Consider the following 27,887-nt stretch of genomic DNA (forward strand, 5'->3'; position numbering starts at 1 on the left):
CTTTACCTCAAAGACATAAAGACGGAGTGCTAAAAGCAAAAAATGAAGTTACCTCTCAACCACCTCTACTATTGGCTAGAGGATTGGCGGTGAAATCGGGACAAGTTAGAAATTCAAATGTAGGGCGGGAACTGATTAAAATTGCGTAAACAAAGTATTCTAGGTTGATTTTGCCCAAATTCACTTACCCACGTACATTTTTTTAACTTTGTGTTATCTTTGGTCCGTCATCGATCGATTAATTTCATTTGAGAGTAACGGTCATCTAGGACTGTAACGGCCTGTTCGAACCGGCAGGACCACCATGAGCAGATGAAAAACTAACTTTACCTTGCTTGTTACCGAGCCAAAATAAGTGTATTATAAAAATTCATCGTCCCAGGTTTCTTAATATATTCGTTTTAGGCATTTAAAATCGGTTTAGAAGAAGAAATGTGGAAAAATCAAGAGGACAAGTTCAAATCAAATTTCCATTTGCCGCCATGGATTCCCGCGCTCATTTACACACTCAGACAAGCACCCAGCGCCAAACCAGGCTTCACTTTTTCCCCGTGCTTTTAGATACGAGCACTCCGTCTTTATGCCTTTGGTTTACCACCCTCGCACATTCCTTCGAATCTCCGAGAGACGCGCTCGTGTGGACAAGGCCTAAGAAAGGGTGGTTAAATCGAAAATCCTTGACACATGCAAGAACTCCACTGGCGATGCCTAATTGTTTGGCGTCCCACATCTAACGGTTTCGGGTTTAGGTGCAAAAAGGTATAAGGCAACGCCAATTAACCCAACTGCCTTGTAATTTCGTCGCGAACCGTTATTCCCGTAATTGATTGTCTGTTATCAATTTTTGCACGAGCAGAAAGGAGGAGTTGCTTTGTATTGAGAGCGTCTCAAAGACCACGATTTGCTTATTAGGATAATCTAAAATTCACTTATACATCCACAATCTGCGTGAAATAATTGCACATTCCATAGCGTCTCGCTCCCAATAGTATACCTATCGGCAAGTACGTTTTTATTGATTTGTAGAATCTAATGTCTAAACTATACACTTCGGCGTCAGATGTCCACTTTCGCCTATCTTGTGAAATGAAGGAGAAAATCTGAACTTCAATAATTCCTGAGACTACCCTGTTATGACACAATTGTAATTTTCCCCTCTTTGTTGGTGCTTTTCTTTACTGAAAAATTATCTAGTAGTTGTCTTCTCTCAAGGCTGTGTTTATTATTTTTTGCCTGGAAAGTGCTTAGTGTGCCCTTAAAACTTCTTAAAGTTTTACGTGTTCTGATTGAACTGCATACAGAGGAAACTCTCCTTTGAATCAGTACACTGGAAAAAAACCACATTGGATCTAGAATCCAGACTCTTGAAAACATTGACAAGAAAAAATACTCTTGATTCAATCAGATTTTTGCTTAAATCAAAAGGAAATCCGCTCAAATTAAGAGGCTTAGTTCTTGATTTAAGCAAAAATTCGATTGAATCAAGTGTATTTTTTCTTGTCGATGTTAGTAAGAGTCTGGACTCTAGATCCAATGTGTTTTTTGTCCAGTGTAAGAGTATATCTCGCAGTGAAATTTTTTTGAGAACACCTGGAATTCAAAAGTTGTCAAGTCAAGTTGTGAGATTCAGAGAATTTTATTTTTGACTCCCGATCGATCGGAACGAGAATTTCTCTCCATGCACGTCGACAGCGGAAAGACGTTAAATCTGAATACCTTAGGCGGGAAAATCCCGTGCGTACGTGCTGTGCTGTACGTGCGGCTTAGCGCGGGCCTTGGGTCAACTTTCAATTTCTTCTTTTCGCTCAGGGATGTGTGTCACCGGGCACCGCACGCGGGCCTAAGTCGCGAGCTGCACCCAGAGAAAACTAACTCAAGGTCTCTGCGTGCGTAATCATAGAGTTGGACGAAAATCCCTCACCGTTGCCGCCTTCCCGAATCCCACCAAAAACCGCACACCTAGACTACGGGTCCTCTTGTGTTTACGCGGTTCTTCATCAATGACGAAGATCTCTCGTATCTTATCGACAACTTGGCATCCTCGCGCGGGCATTTCACTCACCGCTCATTGACAACTGCCAAACTTGGCACAGGAAATCGGTTCTCATGGTTTTCGGTGCTGGGCCGGGTAAAAAGCTCGTAACTGCAGATGGAATCCTGAGTAGATACGTGGTTAGGCTGAACACTGGGTTTTGGCGAAGATGTGGCATCGCAACGAGTTCGGGGCTCGTATTCCACGCTGCAGTTGGACTCGTGCTTGTTGACGTCTCATGTGACGTCACGGACGGGCGTGACGTGGTCGACAATTCGGCAGACGATACTGCGCCCGGCCCGGCGTTTTGGAACGGTGACAACGCCCCGGGTCCCCGGGCCGTTTCCAGCGGATCTCGCCGGGCGGCGCTACGGAGAGAGCCGGGTGATTTACCCACCGGTGGCGGTCCAGTTCCAAGGCAAGAGGAAAATATGTGGAGAGAATTTGAAGGTGTCTGAAATTTGATGAATCCGTGTTGAAAGGGAAACTACCGAGTGAACTGAACACGATGATACTCTCACGGGGAAAAAAACACATTGGATCTAGAGTCCAGACTCTTAAAAACATCGACAAGAAAAAATACTCTTGATTCAATCCGATTTAAGCTCAAATCAAGAACCAAGCCTCTTAATTTGAGCGGATTTCCTTTTGATTCAAGCTTAAATCTGATTGAATCAAGAGTCCATATTCTTGTCAATGTTTTCAAGAGTCTGCAGGACTCTAAATCCAATGTGTTTTTTTTCCGGTGCTTGGTTCATAAATTGAACAATTATCTACGAAAATCCTGAGCAGGAAGACTTCTCTTGTGCGAGTGCATTCTATTAAGGTAAAGTAGTCTTCGAGCGACAAATAAAAAATGCCAGATCTTCAACTTCATTTTCCTTGCTAAATAAAACTGTTTGATTCGTCCGGACATCCAAGGGTTTCAACAAATTTAAGAGTCGAAATAAAAATCTCGAAAAATTGCGGCCATCCTTAAAAATCCTCGTTTCTAATTGAATCATATTCTATTAATCATTTTTACCTTCACGCTTTTATTTCTGAGAAAACGTTTTGCAGAGGAACAGAGAAATCAAGAAATTCAAAATGTCGAAAAACATCAGGGGAAAAATTTCCAAATATTCCCTGATCAAGGCAACATGAAATTCCTTGTGTACACAGACGGTCTACCAGGAATATTTTGTTGGCGAAAAGCGTCAGCTGTTTTGTAAAGTTTTGATTCCTCCAGTTTTTCATTTCTCAGTTTCAGTTCGGTATGATACCTTGCCCATAAAGGTGATCTAAAAGCGTCCTCCGAGTGTTATTTCTTTCCATACCACCTTTAGCTTTTACCTTTAGCCTTTAGGTTATGGGCCCAGAGCAGTGCAGTTTTTATTCGTGATTTCATTAAGTGTCCAATTAACAATGAGTGGTGACCATAAAACTAAAAGAAATATTAAGCCGTTCGACGGTACCAAATACTCAATTTGGAAGTTGCGAGTGCGAGCGGTCTTGGCCGAGTTAAAAGTCTTATCCGCCGTAGACTCGGTAACCACGGTTACGACTCAGACCGCGTCGGGCGATAACAGTGTTGCAAGTGGTGCAAGTGAAATCTCGGACGATTCGGACCTAAAAGCGAAAAATGTAATTCTCGAGTATCTCGCGGACTCTCACATTCACTTCGTTAGCAACGAAGAAAGTGCACGAGACATTTTCTTAAGTTTAGATGCCATTTACGAGAGGAAGAGTTTGGCCGCGCAAATATCGATTAAAAAGAAGTTGCTCGCGTTAAAATTCCAAGGACAGTCAGATTTAATGAAATTCTTCACAGTTTTTGACGATTTGATGACTGAGCTGAGTGCCGCTGGCGCCACGTTGACCGAATCTGATAAGGTGGCTCACCTTTTAGTGACGTTGCCAAGCAGCTATGATGGTATCGTTACAGCTATCGAGACTTTGTCAGAAAACAACTTGACATTAGCTTTTGTTAAGACAAGGCTACTTGATCATGAAACAAAGCTGAAGGGTGATGATGATACAAGCCCCAAAGTCCTCCTCTTGGACCACCAAAAACGAAAGTTCCCACTAAAGGATTCAAAGTTCAATTCTCAAAAGTTCAATCCGAACATTAAGAAGAAGAATAACTTCAAACCTTTTCAGAAGAAATCAATGGGATGTTTCCATTGTGGCCGTAAAAATCACGTGATCAAGGATTGCATTTACAGACGCAATCAATCGAGCCAAAATTCACCGAGACCCAACTTAAAGAGCGTGAAAGTTAAAGATAAAGATGACTATTCACCCGAAAGTGCAAATATCTCTGCTTTTGCCTTCATGGCGGGTGAATCTCAAGGAAATCAAGAAGCTGGATTCTGGATCCTGGATTCTGGAGCATCGGCCCATATTTCAAAAACTGATGCATTCTTCAACAGCAGCGTGACACTAGATCCTCCAATGAAGATTGCCATCGCAAAGAGTGGAGCCTTCATCACTGCCCTTAAAAAAGGGAATATCAACGTTACGACTCAATCCGGGTTCAGCGGACTTCTCGAGGACGTTCTATTCTGCCCTGAAGTTCCTCATAATTTATTGTCCGTGAAGAAAATCCAGGAAGCTGGATTCACGGTCACCTTCGATCAAAAGGGCGTACAAATTACAAAGGGAAGTACAGTGTTTTTCAAGGGTAAGCCCTTTCATAATTTATTTTCGATTACATTTTTGATTAATTCCCAGAATGCAAACATGCAAGTTTATAGTGCGATGGGCAATACTACTTATAAACTGTGGCATGAACGCTTAGGACATATTGGCAAGGGAAAATTTTTAGAGTTGAAAAGACATAACATGTTTGATGATATTGACAGGATCAAAAATGTTGCAGTGAGTGAACATTTTTGTGAAGCTTGTATTAAAGGTAAGCAAGCAAGGTTACCATTTCACAAGATAAAAGATAAAAGTCACGTCAATAGAGCGTTATTTATAGTACATTCAGATGTGTCTGGACCAATTAGTCCTCCAACTATTCTGAATAATCAGAATTACTTCGTTTTATTTGTTGATCAATACACTCACTACTGTGTAACTTACTTGCTTCAACAAAAATCGGGAGTTTTTCTGCTTTCAAAGATTTTGTAGCCAAAAGTGAGGCTCATTTTAATTCAAAATTCGTTACTCTCTACTCAGATAATGGTGGCGAATATTTCTCCACTGAGATGAAACAGTTTTGTATAGATAAGGGAATAACATATCATCCGACCATTCCACGAACGCCTCAGTTGAATGGGGTGGCTGAAAGAATGGTAAGAAGTATCACAGAACGGGCACGTGCAATGCTTCATGGAGCTAAGTTAGATCTTGCATTTTGGGGTGAAGCTGTCCTAACAGCTACGTATCTGATAAACTTGACTCCTACCAAAGCTTTATCAGCATGCATGACTCCGTATGAAGCATGGCATGGAAAAAAGCCCAAAATAGAATTTTTGAGAGTTTTTGGTTCTACGGTCTATGTCCACAACAAAACCAGGAAACGAAAATTTGATGAAAAATCCTGGAAAGCCATTCTAGTTGGTTATGAACCAAATGGATATAAAGTGTGGGACGTAGAAAACGAAAAATTTGTCAAAGTTAGAGATGTAATTGTTGATGAGACAAATTACCTGGTTTCGAGGCCTGTGCTGAATTTGAATAATATTCTAGAAAATCGAGATAAATATGGTGAAACCTATGGTGATAGGAATAGTGCAAACCATAAACTCGATAATGGTCAAGTATCAGTTTCACAGCAACGAGCTGGAGTAAATGAAAAATCAAACACGTGTGAGAAAACATGTGAGCCTTTTAAACCTGAAAACTCTAACAAGGACAAAATGGATGATAAGGATGTGAATGTTAATTTACCTACAGCAAACTGTGACTCAAAGCCCCATGAACTGAGAAGGAGTGAACGAATTAAGGGATTGCCACATGTTAGTTATGATGAAACCGATGATATAACTCGGTACATTTTAAGTGCTCAATCACTCGAATGTGACATTCCCTCTTCCATTAAAGAGATCGAGAAAAGCCCCGACAAATTAAAATGGAAAAAAGCTATTCAGGAAGAAATTGATTCTTTATTAATCAATAAAACCTGGAATATTGTGCCAGAGCCCATAGGAAGAAACATTGTTGCATGCAAGTGGGTATTTGCAATTAAAAGCAATGAATTTGGGGAAAAAGTAAAGTATAAAGCTAGACTTGTAGCCTGCGGCTATAGTCAGAAATTTGCGGAGGACTACGACCAAACATTTGCGCCAGTTGCTCGAATCGCTAGTCTTAGAATCTTAACAGCTTTTGCAAACCAATTTGACCTGTTAATTCACCAAATGGACGTCAAAACTGCATTCTTAAATGGAGTTCTAAAAGAGGAAATTTACATGAGAATACCAGAAGGGATGGAGAGTAAAGAAAATCACGTTTGCAAACTAAATAAGGCACTATACGGTCTTAAACAAGGAGCACGATGCTGGTTTGAAACTTTTGAAATAAAACTCCTTAAGGTAGATTTCAAAACTTCACCTGCGGACCGTTGCATTTACTTTTTGGATAGGGGTGATATTTCCAAAAATATTTACGTTATTCTTTACGTCGATGACGTGGTAATAATTTGCAAAGATCTTAAAACAATGATGAGTTTCAAACGCTATTTAAAGAGTGAATTTAGCATGGTAGATTTAGGCAGCATTCGATTATTCTTGGGAATTAAATTCGAAAGAGGTAATGAAGAGATAACCATGAGTCAATGCGCTTACATTGACGCAGTCCTTAAAAAATTCAACATGAGTGATTGCAATCCTATTAGCAACCCTCTTCCGAGCAAATTAAACTTCGAAGCTCTCAATTCAGACGAAAGGTGCGACGCGCCTTGCCAAAGCCTTATTGGATGTCTCATGTATATAATGCTGAGTACTCGACCCGATTTAAGCACTGCAGTAAATATTTTGAGTCGATTCGCTAGTAAAAATAACAAGGAGCTATGGCAGTGTTTAAAACGAGTCCTGAGATATTTGAAAGGATCTCGTGCTTTGAAACTTACGTATAAACGAAATAATGATCATGAGCATATTCTAAGTGGATTTGTTGATTCTGATTGGGCAGGAGATTCAACGGACAGGAAAAGTACCACTGGGTTTTTCTTCAAACTGTTTGGTGTGTGCACCGTTAGTTGGAATACAAAGAAACAGAAATCTGTTGCTGCCTCGTCTACAGAGGCAGAATACATGGCCCTATTTGAAGGGGTTAGGGAAGCTCTCTGGTTGAAGTCATTACTGCATAGCGTAAATTTGGCAATACAACGGCCAATCCCTATCTATGAGGATAATAACGGTTGTATTAGCATTGCTAACAACCCGTCTAGTCATAAAAGATCGAAACACATCGATATTAAATATCACTTTTCCCGAGAGCAAGTTGAAGAAAATACTATTATCCTTCATCATTTGTCCACAGGTGATCAGCCAGCAGATCTGCTCACGAAGCCTCTACCAACTCCGACCTTCTTGAAATTCAGAGCTGAATTTGGGCTCCAATCAGCCAGTACCGAGTGAGAGATTTGATGAGGTTTTCATCTGGGTTTCCCTCATCCTTGCAACGAATGTTGAATCTATTTTCTTTTCTTCCCAGATATTAGATAAAGTTAATTTTTTTTTAAAAAAAAAAAAAAAAAAAAAAAAAAAGAATTTTTTTTGACGTTTTAACCCCCCCCCCCCAAAAAAAAAAAAAAAAAAAAAAAAAAAGTCAAATTTACATTTCATTTTTCAATGTCAAAATTTAATCCCCAAGTTAAATTTTGAGGGGGCGTGTTGGCGAAAAGCGTCAGCTGTTTTGTAAAGTTTTGATTCCTCCAGTTTTTCATTTCTCAGTTTCAGTTCGGTATGATACCTTGCCCATAAAGGTGATCTAAAAGCGTCCTCCGAGTGTTATTTCTTTCCATACCACCTTTAGCTTTTACCTTTAGCCTTTATATTTATTTGCGTCTTAAGGGGAAAGAATAATTTACATACATATGAGTCGCTTTTATAGCGCTCTTTGGCGCTTTACGACGCCTGATCGCCACAAAGCTCCAAAGAATAATTTCAGTCGCTAATATTTAAATTAACCTTTAAGTTCTCAGTTTATTTCGACATTGTTGAATTTTTGATGGTAAGTCTGAATGATAGTTAAAACTTGAGATCTGAGGAAAAGTAAAAGCAAAGAAATGAAAAGGCAGGCGTAACCAACGCGTGGAGTGCGCCGGCCAATCTTTGGGATACAACTATTTTAACGTGTAGGATGCAATCTTGCCTAATCGCTCATTTGAAGGCGGACAACTGACTGCATTTGGCTGGTTATTTATACCAGCTCACATGACGAGTTGGCGACTGCCACTTCATGATAGTTGTACTATATTCACGTGCACATATCCTCTCCTTCGGCCATATTTAAGGTGATTCGATGGACGCCATATTTTGTGTCAGAACGGCATGCGATATACCGCATCGATTGGCTCTATTTTTTCAGCTACTAATCATTTTTCTCGAATTTTGAGATTGCAATTCTGTTGTCAGGAGACTAAAGCATTCACTTACCAATTCTAACAAAGAAATTCAAGGTAATAAAGGCGTGGTTTTTTTAGAGAGAAAATATCGCATTCAAGTGCAGTTTCGATACCAGTATCGAATGCGATGCTTTCTCTCTAAGAAAGCCACGCCTTTATTACGTTGATTTTGTTTGTTAGAATTGGCAAGTAAGTGCTTTAGTCTCCTGACAACTGAATTGCGATCTCAAAATTCGAGAAAAATGATTAGTAGCTGAGAAAATAGAGCCAATCGATGCGATATATCGCATCGATTAGTTCCATTTTCTCAACTACTTTTATTCCGAATTTTGAGATCGCAATTCTGTTGGCAGAAGACTAAGAAATCCACTTACCAATTTTGACGAACAAATTGACTTGATAAAAGCGAAGTTTTTTAAGAGGAAGAATATCACATTCGATACTGATATCGAAACTACACTCGAATGCGATATTTTCTATCTATAAAAACCACGCCTATATTACGTTGAATTTGTTTGTCAAAATTGGTAAGTGAATTATTCAGTTTTCTGACAACAGAATTGCGATCTTAATTTTCGAAAAAAATGACGAATAGCTGAAAAAATGGAACCAATCGATGCGATATATCGCATGTCGTTTGGACACAATATATGGCGTCCACCGAGTCACCCTAATAGACACATTTAAAGCCCTTCTTGAAGCTGTAAGAGACGGCGGCACTGACAAGTTTCATGGAAGGGCTTTGATTAGGTAACGTAGCATGGTGTCAACGATTACAGTGTCAACAAACAGTTTTTCAAAGTTTTGGTTGACACCATGATCATCCAAAAATAAAAAATTCTGACTCTATATCTATACTCTTAATTCTACTCCTATCCTCCCAAAGCCTCGCCCTGCCACTCCCCCATTTCCTCTAAAACCCCCTGTCGCCACCCTCTAACTGGGTGTCCCCTTTATCTCCTCCTAGAAGGAATCCAATCGAGTGTCTTCTTCGGCAGCCTCTCTTCCGTCATCCAGTTAACATTACCACACCAAACAAAATGTTACGTCATGACGTCGAATACAATGTCATTTTGGTTTCAGGACGTTTTGTCAAAGATTTTTTGTTCGCGCGCCTTTTTTGTCCGGTAGTTTACGCCCACACGTAAAATAAGCAACAGTGACTTGGTCCAAGCGTTATATTGTAGTCGGTATGTAAAATTATACTGACAATATGGAAATGAGAAATTGAGAGAGAAGGAGGTGTTGTTATGGTTGCTCATTTTCTAAATGAAATTTTATTACTTTCTCCTTTCGAATCATCTTTTTAAATTGTCATTGGTGAATATTTGGTTTTATTTCTACCTTAAAATATTCGATGTACAATATACCTTATATATGTGTAGGTACTTTTTTTTATTTTTTAAATTTTTTCTTTACGAAATTATTACTTCATTTTGAAAACATTTATATTTTTAAAACGAGGCAAATATTTGTAAAACCTTTTCCAAGCGACATTAATCTCAATGAGCCGCAGTTGTGCCGACAGAAACTGCAAAAATGAACATAGGAGGAAAAAAAAACCAAGAAGCTTGCAATCTTTACTTTTAACCCATTAGTACATCGATCTTTTAGAGTCAAACACGTCAAATTTTGAGCGTTTGGTTGCGTTCACACCTCGCTGCAGCACATTAAAAGCACAAAATGTGAAAGAAAAAATTAAAGTTCTCTGGAAATCATTAAATTTGACACGGAACCACCAATATTTAAAAAGCACACATTATATTATTATTCTCCTTTGATAAACTGATACATATTTTTTCCCATCAATTCAAATGAGAATAATCAATGCAGAGTATGCAAAAACTTTAAAATCATGAGTTAAAAAACGCTGACTATGCGAGTATAAATAGGTATTAAAGCCTAACAGAGCGGAGCGGCGTGCTGCCAGCGCGAGAGGCTCACTGGCGCCTACAAACCTAAGTGGATACTTCACGCATTGCACAATGCTTGAAGTATCCACTTAGGTTTGTAGGCGCCAATGCGCGTTTTGCGCTGGCCGTCCGCCCGCCGTGCGGCGGCGCCTGAAGCAACTATTTTACAACAGAGGTGTTGCACAGTATTATACGAAATTGAACGTATTAGGAATGACAGGCATCCTTTAAAAGTACAGATCTTTCCTCACAAAATAAATCAAGATACTTATCGTACACGGGAAAAATCTAGGAGCCTTTAGCTGAGGCCAATATAGAGGTTTATCCGGTTCAGATATAACAAGGTGGGAATTTCTTGAAAGATAATTAAGTCCTGTTGCACCAAAGAGGTGTAGAGAGTTTTAGTGAATTTTGTCTCATGGAATTGACGCTCCCCCATTTTTAACGTTGAAATGAATATCTTTGCAAATTTTTGGTGTCGTGTGGGCCGGTTTTCCGCGATGTCATCTAATTTGTACCGTTATATTCGGCATTGTAGCATTCTTTGGTGGAGGATTTTTTTATTCTGTGGTGATTTTTTATCCCTCGATAAGTATCCCTTAAAGTCCAATTGGTTACCTAAGTCTCCATAAACTCTTATGTTCTCAAGATAACCCCAAAAACATCTCAACCCCACATGAAGTTCTAGTTTTTGTTTAAGTATTTCCCACAAGTCCCCTTCCCCCAAAATCTTTATAAGCCTTTTAAAGATCCGTAAACTGTCGAAGAGATCGCAGACATCTTGAAAAATGGTTTTTGCGACGATGCAATTGAAAGTATGCTTTTGACATGTAAAAAGTTCCTGTCTCTCAACGCCACTGTAAACTTTCAGCTTTGTGTGACCCAAGCTTTTCGTAAAACCCAATACCGTGATACCGACCCGAGAAATCGACAATTTGATGAAAAATTGAGCGGAAACTTGAATGTGACGTCGCAATCAACGTTTCATTCAACTTTCGAAATTAAACGACAAATGATTTAATCAAATTTTTATGCTTTCAACTTTCGATACAACTTTTCTTTCAATTATGTCCGATTAAAAGTTTGATGGTGTGAATTGGGCTTCATTCTCGCTCGTGATTTTTCCTCTCACTGGGAAAAAAAACACACTGGATCTGGAGTCCAGACTCTTAAAAACATCGACAAGAAAAAGTACTCTTGATTCAATCAGAATCTAGCTTAAATCAAGAACCAAGCCTCTTTTTTTAAGCGGATTTCGTTTTGATTCAAGCAAAATTCCGATTGAATCAAGAGTATTTTTTTTCTTGTCGATGTTTTCAAGAGTCTGGACTCTAGATCCAATGTGTTTTTCTTCTTTTTTTTCAGTGCTCGAAATAAGTGATCAAGAACCAAGCCTCTTAATTTGAGCGGATTTCGTTTTGATTCAAGCAAAAATCCGATTGAATCAAGAGTATTTTTTCTTGTCGATGTTTTCAAGAAGAGTCTGGACTCTAGATCCAATGTGTTTTTTTCCAGTGCTCGAAATAAGTGATGGGTCCTTATACGGTCAAAGAACTTGGATCCCATCAGAATCTCTACTCCGCTCACCCGACAAAACCTGCGTATATACATAGGGTTTCTATGGGAGTTGAGCGGTTTTGGCCTAGAGCGCGGGAGAGGGGGGGCCCGGTGGGGCGAAGCACCGACCGCGGCGGCCGGCGGCGGGCGAGCCGGGTTTTAACTAAACAAGTTATTTTTATTTGTTTTGTTTTTCGGGTTTTTTCACGTAAAACTGTCCACGATTCGTTATCAGCGTATCAATGCGTTCTATAAATAGCGCGTGACGCCGTCGGGGCGGAGGGGGAGGGTGGGTCAGGACGGTTTCCGCACTATCAGCAATCTAATGACCCACTTCCGAACGCGTCGCGACAAGCCGAGCGGTTTTGTTGTCATTTGATGTATGCAGCGCGCCCGGAGCCGCGGCCGCCCGGCCGAGCCGAGGTCGAAAGTTGCGTCAAACGGCATCGCGGCCGGCTCCCGACTTGGTGGAACTTAGCTCGAAAATCAATCAAGTTCAACCCGAGTGGGTGCATCTTATCGAGCCTTTATCGATACCTGCCGCGTATTTCGCGCCCACGAAGCGTCTCGTCAAAGCCGAACTTGGAAGTTCTCTGAACAATTCCCAAAAAAGGAACCGGAAGCTTCGCACTGCCGTGCTAAGCAGGAACGCCGTATGAGCCTTCAGACGTTGCCAAATTTCCTTCGATAAATACTGAATTTGCAGGGAGAATGGAGATGTTGCATGTGTGAGGGATTTGAGATTCGACTGCTGTTTCTTATGTAAAAGTTTGCGAGAAACACGATGGTGCCACTGGTTTTCTCTGAAATAATCTCCCAAGCTCAAAAAAAGCTCTCAAAGTGAGGCCAAAATGTAGGGGATATCTCACCCTACCCTGAGAGTCCACCTCTACATCAAAACAAACTCTCCATGCAAAGATAGGGAGCAAATACATTAGCAGTGATGCCGTGTTTTCCGTTTTGGAGTCCCCAAATAAAGTGGCAATCCTGCTAATGTATTTGCTCCCTATCTTTGCATGGAGAGTTTGTTTTGATGTAGAGGTGGACTCTCAGGGTAGGGTGGGATCTCTTCCATTTTGGGCTCAACTTGAGAGCTGTTTGAGCTTGGGAGATGATTTCAGAGGAAAATAAGTGGCACCATCCTGTTTCTCGCGAACATTTACTTAAGAATCAACGGTCAATCGCAAATCCCTCACACATGCAACATCTTCATTGTGAATATTTTCTCCCAAAATTTTCAGGCAATTTTGTACGCAATTTAGTTTAAAATACCTGCAAATTTCAAAGAAAAATGCGCATGAGTGTCGTCAAAAATGCATGTTTTATCAAGGGAAATTTGACAACTCTCGAATGTTCATACGGCGTTTTTCCTTACACGGCAGCACAGATGCACGTATTTATGCTAAAAGGAACTATGTGTAAGTGGAAAGATGGGGCGTGCTCGTGCAAGCTGCATTAGAAACAATGCAAAAGAAGATATAGTTCCTTCTGAGAAAATGGAAAAGCGGAATTTTCAATTAAATGAAAAGAACTCGTGAGCTGTGGGCATGCGACAAGAGCGTTGTGGACAGGGCTCATGAGTTACAGACCGCGTTGCCGAACGTCGTCGCTCCCGTCGTTGCCGCTGACGTCACTGGCGCTTTATATTTCCCATTCTTTCTTATGGCTCGAGCACTAACGGCACACCCCATCTTTCCACGTGCACATAGTTCCATTTTGCATAAATATGTGCAGATAGTCCGCGCAAATATTACCCGATCATTTACGTGTGCTTTGCAAAATTAGATAGTGTTTGGCAAACTTTCCTGAGAAAAAAGTCGACTTTAAGAACCGTGGTTACGATGCTCTATATCAGCCGCACTACTCGGTTCATGAAACCGTGCTTTCGGTTCTAGGAACGGTATCCTGCGACCATGCAAGCTTTCGAAACAAACTGAACTGCAGAAAAGATTGGTTGCCTGAACCGAGGATACGGCCCCCAGAACCGATAGTACGGTTGTATGAACAGAGAGTACGATTACATGAATCGAGAGTACGGTTATACAATGGCGTGGACAAGGAAAGGGGGCAGGCAGGGGGTCTAGACCCCCCCCCTCTTAGCCTCATTTATTGTACCTTTTTTTTACATTAGGAGAGCAGACATAAAATCAGGGGCGTACACAAAATAATGTAATTTTACCATCACGTTTTTGAATGGACCCTTAGACCCCTCTTTAAGAATTCCTAGCTACGCCACTGCGGATACATGAGTCAAGAGTACGGTTATAGGAACCGAGAGTAAGGTTGCATGAACCGAGTAGTATGGCCGATATGGAACACCGTGCTGGCATTCCATTCAAAAGAACCGCCTGAAGGCTGATACGGCGTTCTTCCTTAGCACGGCAGTATAAGAGTCGAAACGTGGGAGTAAAGCCAAACTTGATGCGTGTAATAACACTCGAGTCATAATAAGTCGGAGGTACTTACACCTCAGATGCGGGTATCCTTGCCCTTAATAGTTGATCCAACTCCTCCGGGTTACTGTCCATCATGTGCAGGTACACCTCGTTAAGCAAATCTGCCGAGAGCTGAAAATATAATAACATAGCAGGATTTTAATTAGATAAATCTGCCAAGGGGGAATTTGGGAACCATCTAAATTTTCAAATTAAAAAGACTGTTTTGTATTAGGAATTGCAATTGCCAGAATTAATCAATCTGTTCATACGCCAGTCTCTACATCAAATGGACCGAGTTTATGACAGAAAGGAACCAAGCCACATCAGCTATTGCCAAATTTAACTGGGTAATACAATTTTTTACGAGAGAACGTTTGTGCGGATTTCTTTGAAATTTTTTTTCACTGCAATTTGCACGAAAATCCGCAGAACCGTTTTCATGTAAAAAATTAAATTGGCATTAGCTGATGTGGCTTGGTTCCTTTCTGTTTAACGCTGTCCAAATAGCGTAATACCCAAAATGTAGTCCTTGGAAAAATTCAGTGGTTGTCATGATTTATCATGTAATTGTATGAAGTGTTTCCTCTTATTCTTCCACCTTTGTCACGTCAAAGTGATGGCTGTTCAGAAATCAATACAACCATCGATTTCACTTAACGCTGTCCAAATAGCGTAATACCCAAAATGTAGTCCTTGGAAATCAATTGATTGGACCTATGTGAAAAAATCCGAGGTATGCTTTGCCATACTGCAGTGCTAAGGAAGAACGCCGTATGAACATTCGAGAGTTGCCAAATTTCTCAAGATAAAACATGCCTTTTTGAGGAAAGTTAATCATATTTCCTCTTGAAATTTTCAGATGTTTTAGATCAAATTGCGAACAAAATTATCTGAAAATTTTGAAGAAAAATGTTCGTGATGTTCCGAGAAAATTCGGTTTTTATTGAAGTAAATCTGGCAACGTCTAAAGGCTCATACGGCGTTTTTCCTCAGTACGGCAGCATAGTTTCGGCATGCTCGACTCTCGCTTGAATAAATTTTCTAGGTAAGGTAAATTACCATCAATTTATCATTTTACAACGATATTGAATAAATCGCGTAATACTAATACCGAGGGTTTCTCCAGCCCACTTGAAGCGGTGGTTTAATTTCACAGGCCTTATGGGGTCGTTCTCTCTAGACAATAGAACGTAACTCATTTCCAAAATTGCAAAATCACTAAAAAATTCAATTTTTCGCAAGAATGTTTCTGACCAATTGCGGTCAAAAAATTTTCTGATTTTTCCATATAAATAGAGGAAAAATCAGCGAAATCTGCAGTCGAAGACGTGTAACAATCTAATGATAAAATTACTATTTACGAATGGAATTTTGCATTCTTAAAACATACTTGAAACTATACTTAATATTGAAACGTTATTTTTTCATTTGGGGAAAAACTATATTAACTATTTTCGGTCATACATGACAAAGTTACCGACGAAGAGGAACCTTACTTACCGCAAAGAGTTCTTTGTGGCGTTCGATCAGGAACCTGACTACGTTGATTGCGTCCGCCCTTTCCTCGGCACCAGCAGGGCTTAGGGCGTATTTCCCGGAAATTTGGTCCTTATCACTATATAGGATGTTTGGCGCAAATAACGTCGACAGATTGCTAACATCCATTTTATTCCCCTTCACCATTAAACCTGCTCAAAAGGATAACACAGACTTTCAGAATTATTATGCCTTTCGGTTGCAAACAATTCAAAGAACGCATTCAACGTTCTTTTTTTTTGTAAAAGAAAGTAATTGATTTTAAAAACTCCTTTTAAAAGCAGTGCCTTTCTGTTACTCGCAAAACATCTCAATTATCTTAAAATTTTGAAGAGGAGACACGATCAAAACCAGTGACAAGGCGTGAACGATCGATTATTATCGATACCTTCCCATTTGAAGCTATGGTAAAGAATCGATTATTACGGAGTTCGTTGTCGTTTCATTCGTTCGACCCTGTTTATCGATCGTTTTATAGGTCTACATGGCAGATTAAGGTGCTTCGATGGACGCCATATTTTGTGTCAGAACGGCATGCGATACATCGCATCAATTGGTTCCATTTTTCAGCCACTCTTCATTTTTCTCCAATTTTGAGATCGAAATTCTGTTGTCAGGAGCCTAAAGCACTCGCTTACCAATCTTAACAAAGAAATTCAACGTGATAAAGGCGTGGTTATTTTAGAGAGAAAATATCGCATTCGAGTGCAGTTTCGATATCAGTATCGAATGCGATGTTTTCTCTCTAAAAAAACCACGCCTTTATTACACTGAAAAAAAGTAGCTTGGATCAAGCATGATGATTCTTGAATTTGCCGCCAAGAATTGTTTTTCTTGCTTTAAGCTGACTTTTTCTTGAATCAAGAAAAATAATGCTTGGGTTAAGCAAAAAAGTAGCTTATATTAACCAGAGAAATTCTTGATTTAAGAAGAAATACTTCTTGGCGGCAAATTTAAGATTCTTGTTTTTCCAGTGTACGTTGAATTTCTTTGTTAAAATTAGTAAGTGAGTGCTCTAGTATCCTGACAACAGAATTGCGATCACAAAATTGGAGAAAAATGTCGAGTAGCTGAAAAAATGGAACCAATTGATGCGATAAATTGCATGCCGTTCTGACACAAAATATGGCGTCCATCGAATCACCGTAATCAATACATCACAAAGTACGCCACGTTACTGATCAGAACCCTCAAAAACTTTAAAAGAAGAGATGATTCCGCTGCTAGCATGAACTACGGACATATATCAGACTCTAAAGTTCTTCATTTATTTGAACCTAAATAATGAGAAAAAAAACTATCAAATCAATTACCATATCATATCTACGTCATATTTCATGCGTATTTCATTACCATAGGTTTACTGATTACCATGTGTAAATAAACAAAGAGACTATTCGAGACAGTAAAAGTGTGTTACATAAATAGCTTTAGACGCTGGGGGGAGCGGTGAAAATATTTGGAAAGAAATGTAAGAAATTACAGTTAGCAAAACTTAAAATCATCAAATCAGAGTCTTAAACTTGCCTTGTCTAAAGTCCAAACTTCAGAACCGGGAGAGCTAAAGCACTTCGTAACAGGCCGACGATTTAGCGTTAAAAGCAAGCAACAAAAGATACAGGCTCAGCGCGCGACTCCATAATATCTGCGATTCAAATCGGACGGAAGTTAAGACAAAAACACGTTAAAACATTCATTGGTTAAATGACAAACACGTGAAAACAATCATATCGACGTTGTAAGTCCGCAGCCACGTATCTCATTTGCGGTGGTTGAAAATATCCGCTCTTATTTTATTTTTTTAAAGGAGAACAAAGCGACATCATTCCTTGAAATTCTTGCAGAATTTTCTTTGCTCAGGAAAGAAAAGTCATGACAGTTTTTAGGAATTGCCATTAAGTAGTTTCCTCCTTGGACCGGGTTCATCAGAAAGGAGCCAAACCAATCCGCATTAAGTTGAAACTAAGGAAAAGAGGTTTGAAGTTTTATTCTTGCATAAGGATTAATGAGGAAAATAAACTTCAACCTTCCTTCTTACAGACTGATTTCTCTTTTTCGACTTTCAGATGTTGGCAGGAGAATATAAAAGACTAATAGAACTCAAGAAACATTCAGAACTCAATTTTTTCGAAAATAAGGGTTGGTTCCTTTCTGAACTGGAGAAAAAAAACACATTGGATCTAGAGTCCAGACTCTTGAAAACATTGACAAGAAAAAGGACTCTTGATTCAATCAGATTTAAGCTTAAATCAAAAGGAAATCCGCTCAAATTAAGAGGCTTGGTTCTTGATTTAAGCTTAGATCTGATTGAATCAAGAGTATTTTTTCTTGTCGATGTTTTTAAAAGTCTGGACTCTAGATCCAATGTGTTTTTTTTCAAGTGTGATAAACTCGGTACTTTTAAAAAATGAAGGATGTCAGGAAGTCTGCCACGTCGCAAACCGAGATACATGGTTGCGAACTTGCACCGTCGATATGTTATAGCACATACACTTGCGTAAAACTCATGTTAGCTGAAAATAAAAACTAGGCAGTTAGTGTCTCAACGCAACACAACAAGTTCAAAACTGAGCACTTACGCGGGACCAAAGGAACATACCTTTAGTGTCTTTGTGGTCTTTGGAATTATTCGCTACGCTAACTAAGACACGAAGTAAATGCCAAAGTGTATCTCGGTGCACTGCTGGTAGTAACTGTAATAAATGCTGAATTGACTCTATTTGAAGTCTTTGACTCTGGAGTCCTGCAACGAACGACTCCGTTATTTCAAAAGTACGAAGAATAAAATGCATGACCTCAAGGTCATGCATAACTTGTACGTAAAAACATATAAATTAAATATTTTCGATGGATTACAAGAAAAAACTGTTCTTGTAACAAAAACTGATCATAATCGAACCTTCTTAATCTTATAATCAGTTCTGGGGGCATTAATAGAATGTTTTGATTCCAACCAGGGATCTTAGAAACGTTGACCTCTTAAAAAAATGATTTCTTCTTTTGAAAATAACCAAAGAGTTGTTCTTCAACCATCCACAGTGGGAGACACAAGACTTGTGTTTATAATATCAGACTTGTGTCGTGTCTCGAACAGGCAACAGAGCCACTGGCGGATCCAGCAAATTGGCAACAGTGTTTTTCTCAATTTAAACCTATGGAAATGTATCCATTCTTGGAGGGGCCGGGTGCTCGGACAAGAATCGATTATTTAACATAGCTTTAAATGGAGGATACCCGGTGTTGCCAAATTGCTGGCAAATAGAGCATGCAAAGAGTCTCTTTTCATCAACTTTTCACTTTCCTATTAAATAGCTCCGCTCCAGCCATAGGACCACGGACATTGAGAGAACTTCTCGTGTTCAAAAACAGCGAGGCAATGCGTGGCGTGGCCGCTAAATATCTGGAACATTAAACATCTGGAAGAGTTCAGATAGTCCAATACTCCCCCAAAGAGGTTTCTAGCGGATGCGATTCTCTAGAAAAATATATCTTGGAAAATTAGATGTGATTGTAGACAATTATGCATAAAAGTTTACTTACGTTGAGAATTAATGAAAGCTGGATACAGGTCTTTGCAAAGGAGAGGGTCGGGCAGCTCTCTTAAATATTCTTTGAGCAATGTTGCAGCGTCGTGAACGTAAATTTCTTGATTGGCCAGCAACTCGTTCCCCCGACCGCAGTCGAATTCTTCCCGCATCTAGGAACCGAGCATACATCATTTGGACGTATTTCTACCAAACAGACCTATGTGGAGGTGAGAAATATGGGGTGTGCTCGCTAGTCCTCTGGCCGTAAGAGTGAATGAGAACAATAAAGCGCCAGTGACGTCAGCGGCAATGATGGAGCCGAGCAAAAAGGGGGAGCTGGTCGTCGGGGCGCTTTAACTCATGAGCCCTGTCCACAACGCTCTCGTCCCATGTCCGCGGCTCATGAATCCCGCATTCAGTTGGCACATAGGTCTGTTTGATAGAATGTAAAATCCCACTGTTCCAATTCTTCAAAAGGAATCACGCCCTCTTTTACATTGTTTCTTATGCAGCTTTCTAGAGCACACCCCATATTTCTCACCTGCACATAGGTCTGTTTGATAGAAATAGGTACGTCCATTTAGAGACAGTCAATATGAAATGGACCGCGTTAAGCAGAAAGGAACCAAGCCACATCAGCAAATGCCAAATTTAACAGAGAAAATAATTTTTTTACGAGAGAACGTCTATGCAGATTCCTTTGAAAAGAGCCGTATGCAAAAACGACATTTTTCGCCCCCCCACTAAAACTTATTCAAACTTCGTCTTTCAGTTACTAATACTGGAGCGCTTCTTTCCCCAAATTTTCAGACCCCCAAAAAATTTTGGGGAGGCGCTAGGGGGGGTGGATGTCAAAACCTGTGACCCTCGATATCTTTCGAACGAAACAAGATATTGAGGCCCGGTTTGGACGAAAAATCGTCTAAAATTGCATACTTTAAGATTCTAAAGGTCAAAATCCCAAAATTAAATTTTTAACTTAACTTATGTGCTTTTTTCAGTTTTTGAGGAAAAACAATTTCTTTTAAACAGATTAAACTGAAATTTCACATTTTTTTATTTGAACCAAAACCAATTTTTTAAATTGTTCGTCTTTTTCCGCATCCAACAAGTGGTCGTATAAGCTGGGGAACCGAACGGTTCCGGAGTTATGATCGATTGAAGTTTCCGCTCAACGCGCGCCGACCGATTTTCGCGCGCAAAAAAGTCGGATTTGACTGTTATTAAATCAGATTTAATGTTCAAACTGAGCAAAATGCATTATTAGGGACCCTTGAGGGTCGCTGAGTCCAGAAATTACAGATGCTTCCAAAAAAAATTCACGTTTTTAAAATTACAGCTCCGTAGCGCTATTTTAGAGGCCCACTGAGCGCCGACTGGCCGCTCAGTGGTCCTGTACGGAGCTGTAATTTTAAAAACGTGAATTTTTTTTGGAAGCATCTGTAATTTCTGGACTCAGCGACCCTCAAGGGTCCCTAATAATGCATTTTGCTCAGTTTGAACATTAAATCTGATTTAATAACAGTCAAATCCGACTTTTTTGCGCGCGAAAATCGGTCGGCGCGCGTTGAGCGGAAACTTCAATCGATCATAACTCCGGAACCGTTCGGTTCCCCAGCTTATACGACCACTTGTTGGATGCGGAAAAAGACGAACAATTTAAAAAATTGGTTTTGGTTCAAATAAAAAAATGTGAAATTTCAGTTTAATCTGTTTAAAAGAAATTGTTTTTCCTCAAAAACTGAAAAAAGCACATAAGTTAAGTTAAAAATTTAATTTTGGGATTTTGACCTTTAGAATCTTAAAGTATGCAATTTTAGACGATTTTTCGTCCAAACCGGGCCTCAATATCTTGTTTCGTTCGAAAGATATCGAGGGTCACAGGTTTTGACATCCACCCCCCCTAGCGCCTCCCCAAAATTTTTTGGGGGTCTGAAAATTTGGGGAAAGAAGCGCTCCAGTATTAGTAACTGAAAGACGAAGTTTGAATAAGTTTTAGTGGGGGGGCGAAAAATGTCGTTTTTGCATACGGCTCTTCAGAGGAATTTGCTATGTATTATGGAGAAAATTCACTGAAATTTGCACAAAAATCCACACAACCTTATTCATGTAAAAAATTAAATTGCTCGATTAAATTTGGCAAAAGCTGATGTGGCTTGGTTCCTTTCTGTTTAACGCGGTCCAAATGGCGCACCACATACGCTGGTAACATAATCTCATGTTGGTGGTTTGTTTATGTTCAGACGGAGTTGAGAAAATTAATAAAATCCGTCCAAACACCCAATGTTGCAGTTGCTGCGTGCAGTTTTGGAAAATATTGAGATATTAACGATTCCACCTTAAACTAGTCTTACTGTACATTTTGGAGAAAATTCGCTCCCAAATTCCAATTTTTAAGCATTTAAAAATGATTTTGAACTTTCCCTTTGCCATAAGAATCCATGTAATCTTAAAACTTCAAACACGTATTTCTCAGAATATAGCAAGAACTGCACTTATGATCGCTTAGCATTGCCTGAGATAAGACAGACGGTATGAATTTGATCGACATGGATCGATCAAAAAATGAAAACGTTAATCGATTGGGAAATTATTAAAAAACCGGTGTCGATTGGATTGACAACCGTGAATCGATAGACAAACCCGTGAATTGATCGAATTTCGTCTATAGAATCGGTGAGGATTGAATCACGTCGATCGACTCACGATGTAAATTTTCGATCGATTCCTGTCGATCGAATCGACACCGGTTTTTTAGTGATCTCTCGATCAATTCACGTTTTTATTTTCCGATCGACTCATATCGATCGAATCCATACCCTCCAGATAAGATTCTCCTAGAAAGACGGTTACTGGTGTCATTACCTACGGCAGTGAATGCCATCTTTGATTTACAATCGGAGAAGAATACGTTTGCACCGTTTATTTCATTTAGATTCGATAAGACCAAATTGAAAGGAACATTTGTAAGTATTAATTGCCGTGACGGATGACGTCGCATGCTGTATTTTTCCGAAAGTTTAACCTCCAACCTGCAACTTGTCGAATGAAAAGTTGAAAAGTGTGATACTGACGAGAGAAAACGATAATTTGGTGAAAAATTGAACGGAAACTTGAATGTGACGTCGCGTTTAACGTTTCGTTCAAATGGACCACCAGACAAGGTACGAATTCCAGCATTCTGATACATGTTTCGTAACTAAAATTTCACGTAGAACACGATGCGCACAACAAAAATTACCGAAATTGACTCCTTCCGAAAATATTTAATGATTCTTGATGCGTGAATTCAAACCACCCGCTCATGAAAACTCAATGCTCTACGTGATTCACATCGCGCGCTAAACGTTATCATGACAGTCTCTGCGATATAAAAATCTGGCAACCTCAATCTTAACGCATTGGCTCAGCTATTGCAAATTGCTAATAGTTTGAACAACACATGGTGGGAAATGAACATTGCTCGGTTGGGAAGCTTGCTGAAACCGTGGTAGTGCGCGATTTGACTCACGTAGAGCTTTGAGTTTCTTGTGAGCGGGCAGTTCAAATTCCTCGTAACCAGTGTGAAATAAAAACGTTAATATCTCCGTTAGGAGTTGTTTTCAGTAATTTTTGTTGCGTGAATCGTGTTCTACGTGAAATTCTGGTCAAGAAACATGTATCTGATCACTTAAATTCGTACCTTGTCTAGTGGTCCATTTCTATCCAATTGGTGGATGGAAAGTTGAACGAAAAGTTGGAACGAAATCTTCCGACCGACATGCGCCGAAGCTGTATCTTCGCGAACCGCAGGCTGATGACGATATCACACTGCAACGGTAATTGAATCAAATTTTTTTGCGTCCGACTTTCCATCCAACTTTTCGTTCAATAATGTCGGATGGAAAGTTTGATGGTGTGAATTAAGCTTTAGGGATTGTCCGTTCCCATGTGAATTTATTAAAATGACGACCTTGTGAACAGAAGTTGTAGTTTGTGAAGAGCGATTGGGCTACATACCTGCCTGACCCTGTTCTTCGAGCTGCCGACTCTGAAAACGCCCTCGGTGTTGAGTCCCTGCTGCTCGATGACGTTGAGGCAGGTGAGGACGATGTTGGGGACCCCAGGGTCGAAGGGCTGATCCCCCAGCACAGAGGCCAGCTCCGAGGAGCTCATCACATTCATGGAATCCAGTGCGAGTGGAATGTTTGAAGTTTGAGACATCAAGCTCTCCGTCGATCCTTTCCTCTGCAACGACAAAGTCAACTCAAAACTCATGTTTTTTTCGAAAGAAAATTGGTATCATCTCTATCTAATAAAATCATTTTTAAGACACTCCATGTACGGGGTGAGGAAGGGGAGTTTAAAGTCCGAAAGTGGGGAACTATCACAAATAAAATCATTCTTAAGACGCTTGATGGACGGGGTGAGAAAGGAAGTAAGATGGTCGATGGGCTGGACGATTTCGATTGCCGCGAAGCGGCTTTATGGGGTGCGCAGCGTAGCGGCCAGGGGGTGGACCCAGGCCCGCCACAAGGGGGGGGATACTGGGTCCTCGGTACCGGGGCCCGGGCCCTGGAGGGGCCCGTGACGCAGGTGACAATCCCCTACGAATTCATGTGTAATCCTTCTCTCGTAAGGAAAAGTGAAAAAATGGCCCTAAAAATTCCGCAAGATGAATGAAGTTTCAAATACACGCTAGGGCAATATAAAATTTGTCTTACTTTTTTAGAGATTCTATCTATTTTCAAGATTTTGAGTATAAGTAGAATGATATTTTGAGTAACTGCGTTTCATTTTCTTCTGTTGTCGGATGCTAAGAGGCCCCTGTCCGGGCATTCTCGACTTCAATGGCTCAACTCCCTTGCCATAGACGTACAAAAGGGGAGTCCAGGGGGCCCGGCTCCCCCTAGAATTGAAAAGTATCATCTGCCCCCCTCAAAAAAATTTTTATAGATGTTTTGAATGCAACAGTTCGAAAGTATTTGGTGCTGAAAGTAAAAAAAAGCGTAATTATTCTGCAGAAATTGATGGAAAATCTCCATCATAAGAGCTTCAAAATGCGTCCAAATATATTTAAAATTTCAAAAATTTCCCGGGGGAGGCCCCCCGGATTCCCCTCTGTGCTAGGGGCCCGGGCCAGAAATCTGGCACCAGGGCCCGAGATGGGATGTGGCGGGCCTGGGTGGACCCCCTAGTAGTTTTCTGTGACTACATCTGTTGCACCCGAGAAGTACAGGTAAAGGAATAGACTTTTTAGATGACTCGTCCTGGGCGGTGGCGATTTTGCAAATTGGCAACGCTGCTTTTCCCCCATTTAAATCCATTAAAAATATCGATTTTAAGTGCGAGGCAAGCTTTCTCACCGAGAATTGATGTTTTGCAAACAGTTCAAAGGAGGGAAAACAGTGTAGCCGCTTTCAAATCGCCGCTGGTCCCGGGTTCGTGGCGTGGTCAAACTGCGAAATAAATCGAGAATCTTCAGCAGATATTGTGATCGTAGCCAAAAAAATGACTGTGGCCTTTGCGTATGAGTCTGAAGGATAATTGAATCAGTAAGAACGAAAACACACCAACTCGAAAACATTAAAATAATCAAAACACACACAAAACTGCACAGTAGTTGAAGAAGTTAGCACAAGAAAAATAGTTTTGGTGCCGAAAGACGAGTATTTAAGGACACTTTTAAGGTCAAAGTTGGAACAGATACGTCAACTTCAATGAACTTTATGAAAACTGACTATCTGTAATGAAAATTGAGCGTTTTTGAGCTACCGAGTTGGTAATGAACTTCATGAAAACTGACTCTCTTTAATGAAAATTGAGCGTTTTTGAGTTACCGAGTTGGTGTGTTTTTGTTCTCGCTGATTCAATTGTAAAAGGAAATAATTGAAAATGTCGGCGAAATGAATACAGGATTTGGCCATACAAAACGTTACATTCGATGGAAAGATCGATTGCTTGGTCGAATGCCTCGTTTTTTCGTGACAAAATCCTGTTTTCAAATCTCCAAATTTTGCAATTTTTTCTTGTAGAAATGATTCTTTAGACTCATGCACAGGGGCTATCGACGTTTTATTGCCTAAAAAGTTTGAATCTGCCAAGATTTTTTACTTGATCGATCTAAAAACTTGCACAAAACACGAAAATAATCCACTTGAAGGTAAGGCCAAATCGGTGAATTAAAAAACATCAAAACACGGTTTTACATGACTGGCGCAACTGGCCCTCAGGTCACTTGATTCCCAGCATGTTTGAATGTTTGAACAACTTCATTTTTTCTGTAGATCCACGTTGAATATTTTGAGAACATATCATCATCCTTAAACGTCTCCTGGCTGGAAGATGGAAGCAGGGCCAAATCGTGGAAACCATCAATTTTAGAGTAGGACGTTTAATCATACGATTTGGACTCTTCTATCTCGACTCTGATCCGAATTCACTGGTAACGTTGAATTGACAAAAAGACGCAATTTGCGTTGACACGAGTCGATCTGGGCCAGCCATCCCGTCACAATCATGTTCTCCAAATCAAATCAGACCCCTGAATGACTCATTTCGGGAGCCATTCGGTAAAAACCGCCCATTTATCTTTCGATCTGGGATTTAATAATAGTACGCTCAAAAGCGATCCGAGGCTCAAGCTGAAACTAAGATATAGTTCTTCCGCTGTCCACTTACGAAGAAACGGCGTTTATTTCTAACCGAAGGGGATTTTTCCTCGAAATGATTAAGAGAGCCTTCTCGGAACATAAATCTTTCACAGCTCCGGACGCTGGTAACTTACAATGACAGTCCCAGTTAAGAACTCTTTTGAGCGTGTCATCAGTCTTCGATGATGATGAAACGCTTCAGGGAAAGATCAAACCCCTTTTTAGATGTTCGGAACATTTTACACGGCCAAAAACCTGATCATATGCTGTCAATGTGCTTGTTTTTTATTGATCGAACTAGCAAATTTCAACAAAAGAGTTGCTATTTTCCGTTATTTTCATTTTTATCCGTGATTTTATCCCTTTGCGAACAAAGTTAGGGCCGGCGCGGCGTTGCCATTGGCCCATATCACAGGCTGTAGCCAAAGGGCGTAATATTCTCGGGGACGCAACATTTTTGAGACGCCTTTCTAAAAGTCAGTACCTGTGTAATAAAACTTTTTCCTCGGGTTTCAGGAAATTTTGGCAACGATTTTTTGTCCGCACACCTTTTTTGTCAAGTACTTTACGCCCACACGTAAAATAAGCAACAAAGACTTGGTCCAAGCGTTATATTTTAGTCGGTATGTAAAATTTTATTGACAATATGAAATTGAGAGAGAAGGAGGTGTTGTCATGGTTGCTCATATTCTAAATGAAATGTTACTTTCTCCTTTTGATTCATCTTTTTAAATTGTCATTGGTGAATACATGGTTTGATGTACAATATACCTTATATATGTGTAGGTACTCTTTTTTATTTGTTTTATTTTTTCTTTACGAAATTATTACTTCATTTTGAAAACATTCATATTTTTAAAACGTGGCAAATATTTGTAAAACCTTTTCCAGGCGACATTAATCTCGTTGAGCCGCAGTTGTGCCGAAAGAAACTGCAAAAATGAATAAAAAAAGAGAGGAAAAAACCAAGAAGCACGCAATCTTTACTTTTAACCCATTTGTACATCGATCTTTTAGAGTCAAATACGTCAAATTTTGAGCGTTTGGTTGCGTTTACACCTCGCTGCAGCGCAGTAAAAGTACAAAATGTAAAATAAAAAATTAAAGTGCCTTGGAAATCATTTTTGACACGGAACCACCAATATTTAAAAAACACATTATATTATTACTCTCCTTTGATAAATTGATTCGTATTTTTTTTTTCATCAATTTAAATGAGAATAATCAATGCAGAGTGTGCAAACATTTCAAAATCATGAGTTAAAAAACGCTGACTATGCGAGTATAAATATTAGAGCCTGACAGAGCGGAGCGGCGTGCTGCCAGCATGAGAGGCTCGCTGGCGCCTACAAACCTAAGTAGATACTTCACGCATTGCACACTGTTTGAAGTATCCACTTAGGTTTGTAGGCGCCAATGCGCGTTACGCGCTGGCCGCCCGCCTGCCGTGCGGCGCCGGCGGTGCCTGAAGCAACTATTTCACAACAGAGGTGTTACACAGTATTATACGAAATTGAACGTATTAGGAATGACAGGCATCCTTCAAGAGTACAGATCTTTCCTTGCAAAATAAATCAAGATACTTATCGTACACAGGAAAAATCTAAGAGCGTTTAGCTGAGGCAAATATAGAGGTTTATCCGGTTCAGGTATAACAAGGTGGGAATTTCTTGAGAGATAGTTAAGTCCTGTTACACCA

At 40.0% G+C, this 27,887-nt stretch overlaps 1 protein-coding gene across 1 annotated transcript in view; it reads right to left on the bottom strand.

Moving 5' to 3' along the window:
- Positions 1 to 27,887, bottom strand: part of RhoGAP102A (Rho GTPase activating protein at 102A) — an 86,319-nt gene that overhangs the window by 17,271 nt on the left and 41,161 nt on the right. The window contains exons 7-11 of the mRNA XM_072301576.1: positions 23,556 to 23,783; positions 19,570 to 19,726; positions 18,629 to 18,772; positions 15,994 to 16,181; positions 14,522 to 14,622 (exon numbers count right to left, since the gene is read on the bottom strand). Of these exons, the coding sequence (XP_072157677.1) occupies positions 14,522 to 14,622; positions 15,994 to 16,181; positions 18,629 to 18,772; positions 19,570 to 19,726; positions 23,556 to 23,783 (818 nt within the window). The remainder of the gene's footprint in view (positions 1 to 14,521; positions 14,623 to 15,993; positions 16,182 to 18,628; positions 18,773 to 19,569; positions 19,727 to 23,555; positions 23,784 to 27,887) is intronic.

Source organism: Bemisia tabaci, chromosome 6 (assembly GCF_918797505.1).
Source record: "Bemisia tabaci chromosome 6, PGI_BMITA_v3".
NCBI classification, from domain to species: Eukaryota; Metazoa; Arthropoda; class Insecta; order Hemiptera; family Aleyrodidae; genus Bemisia; species Bemisia tabaci.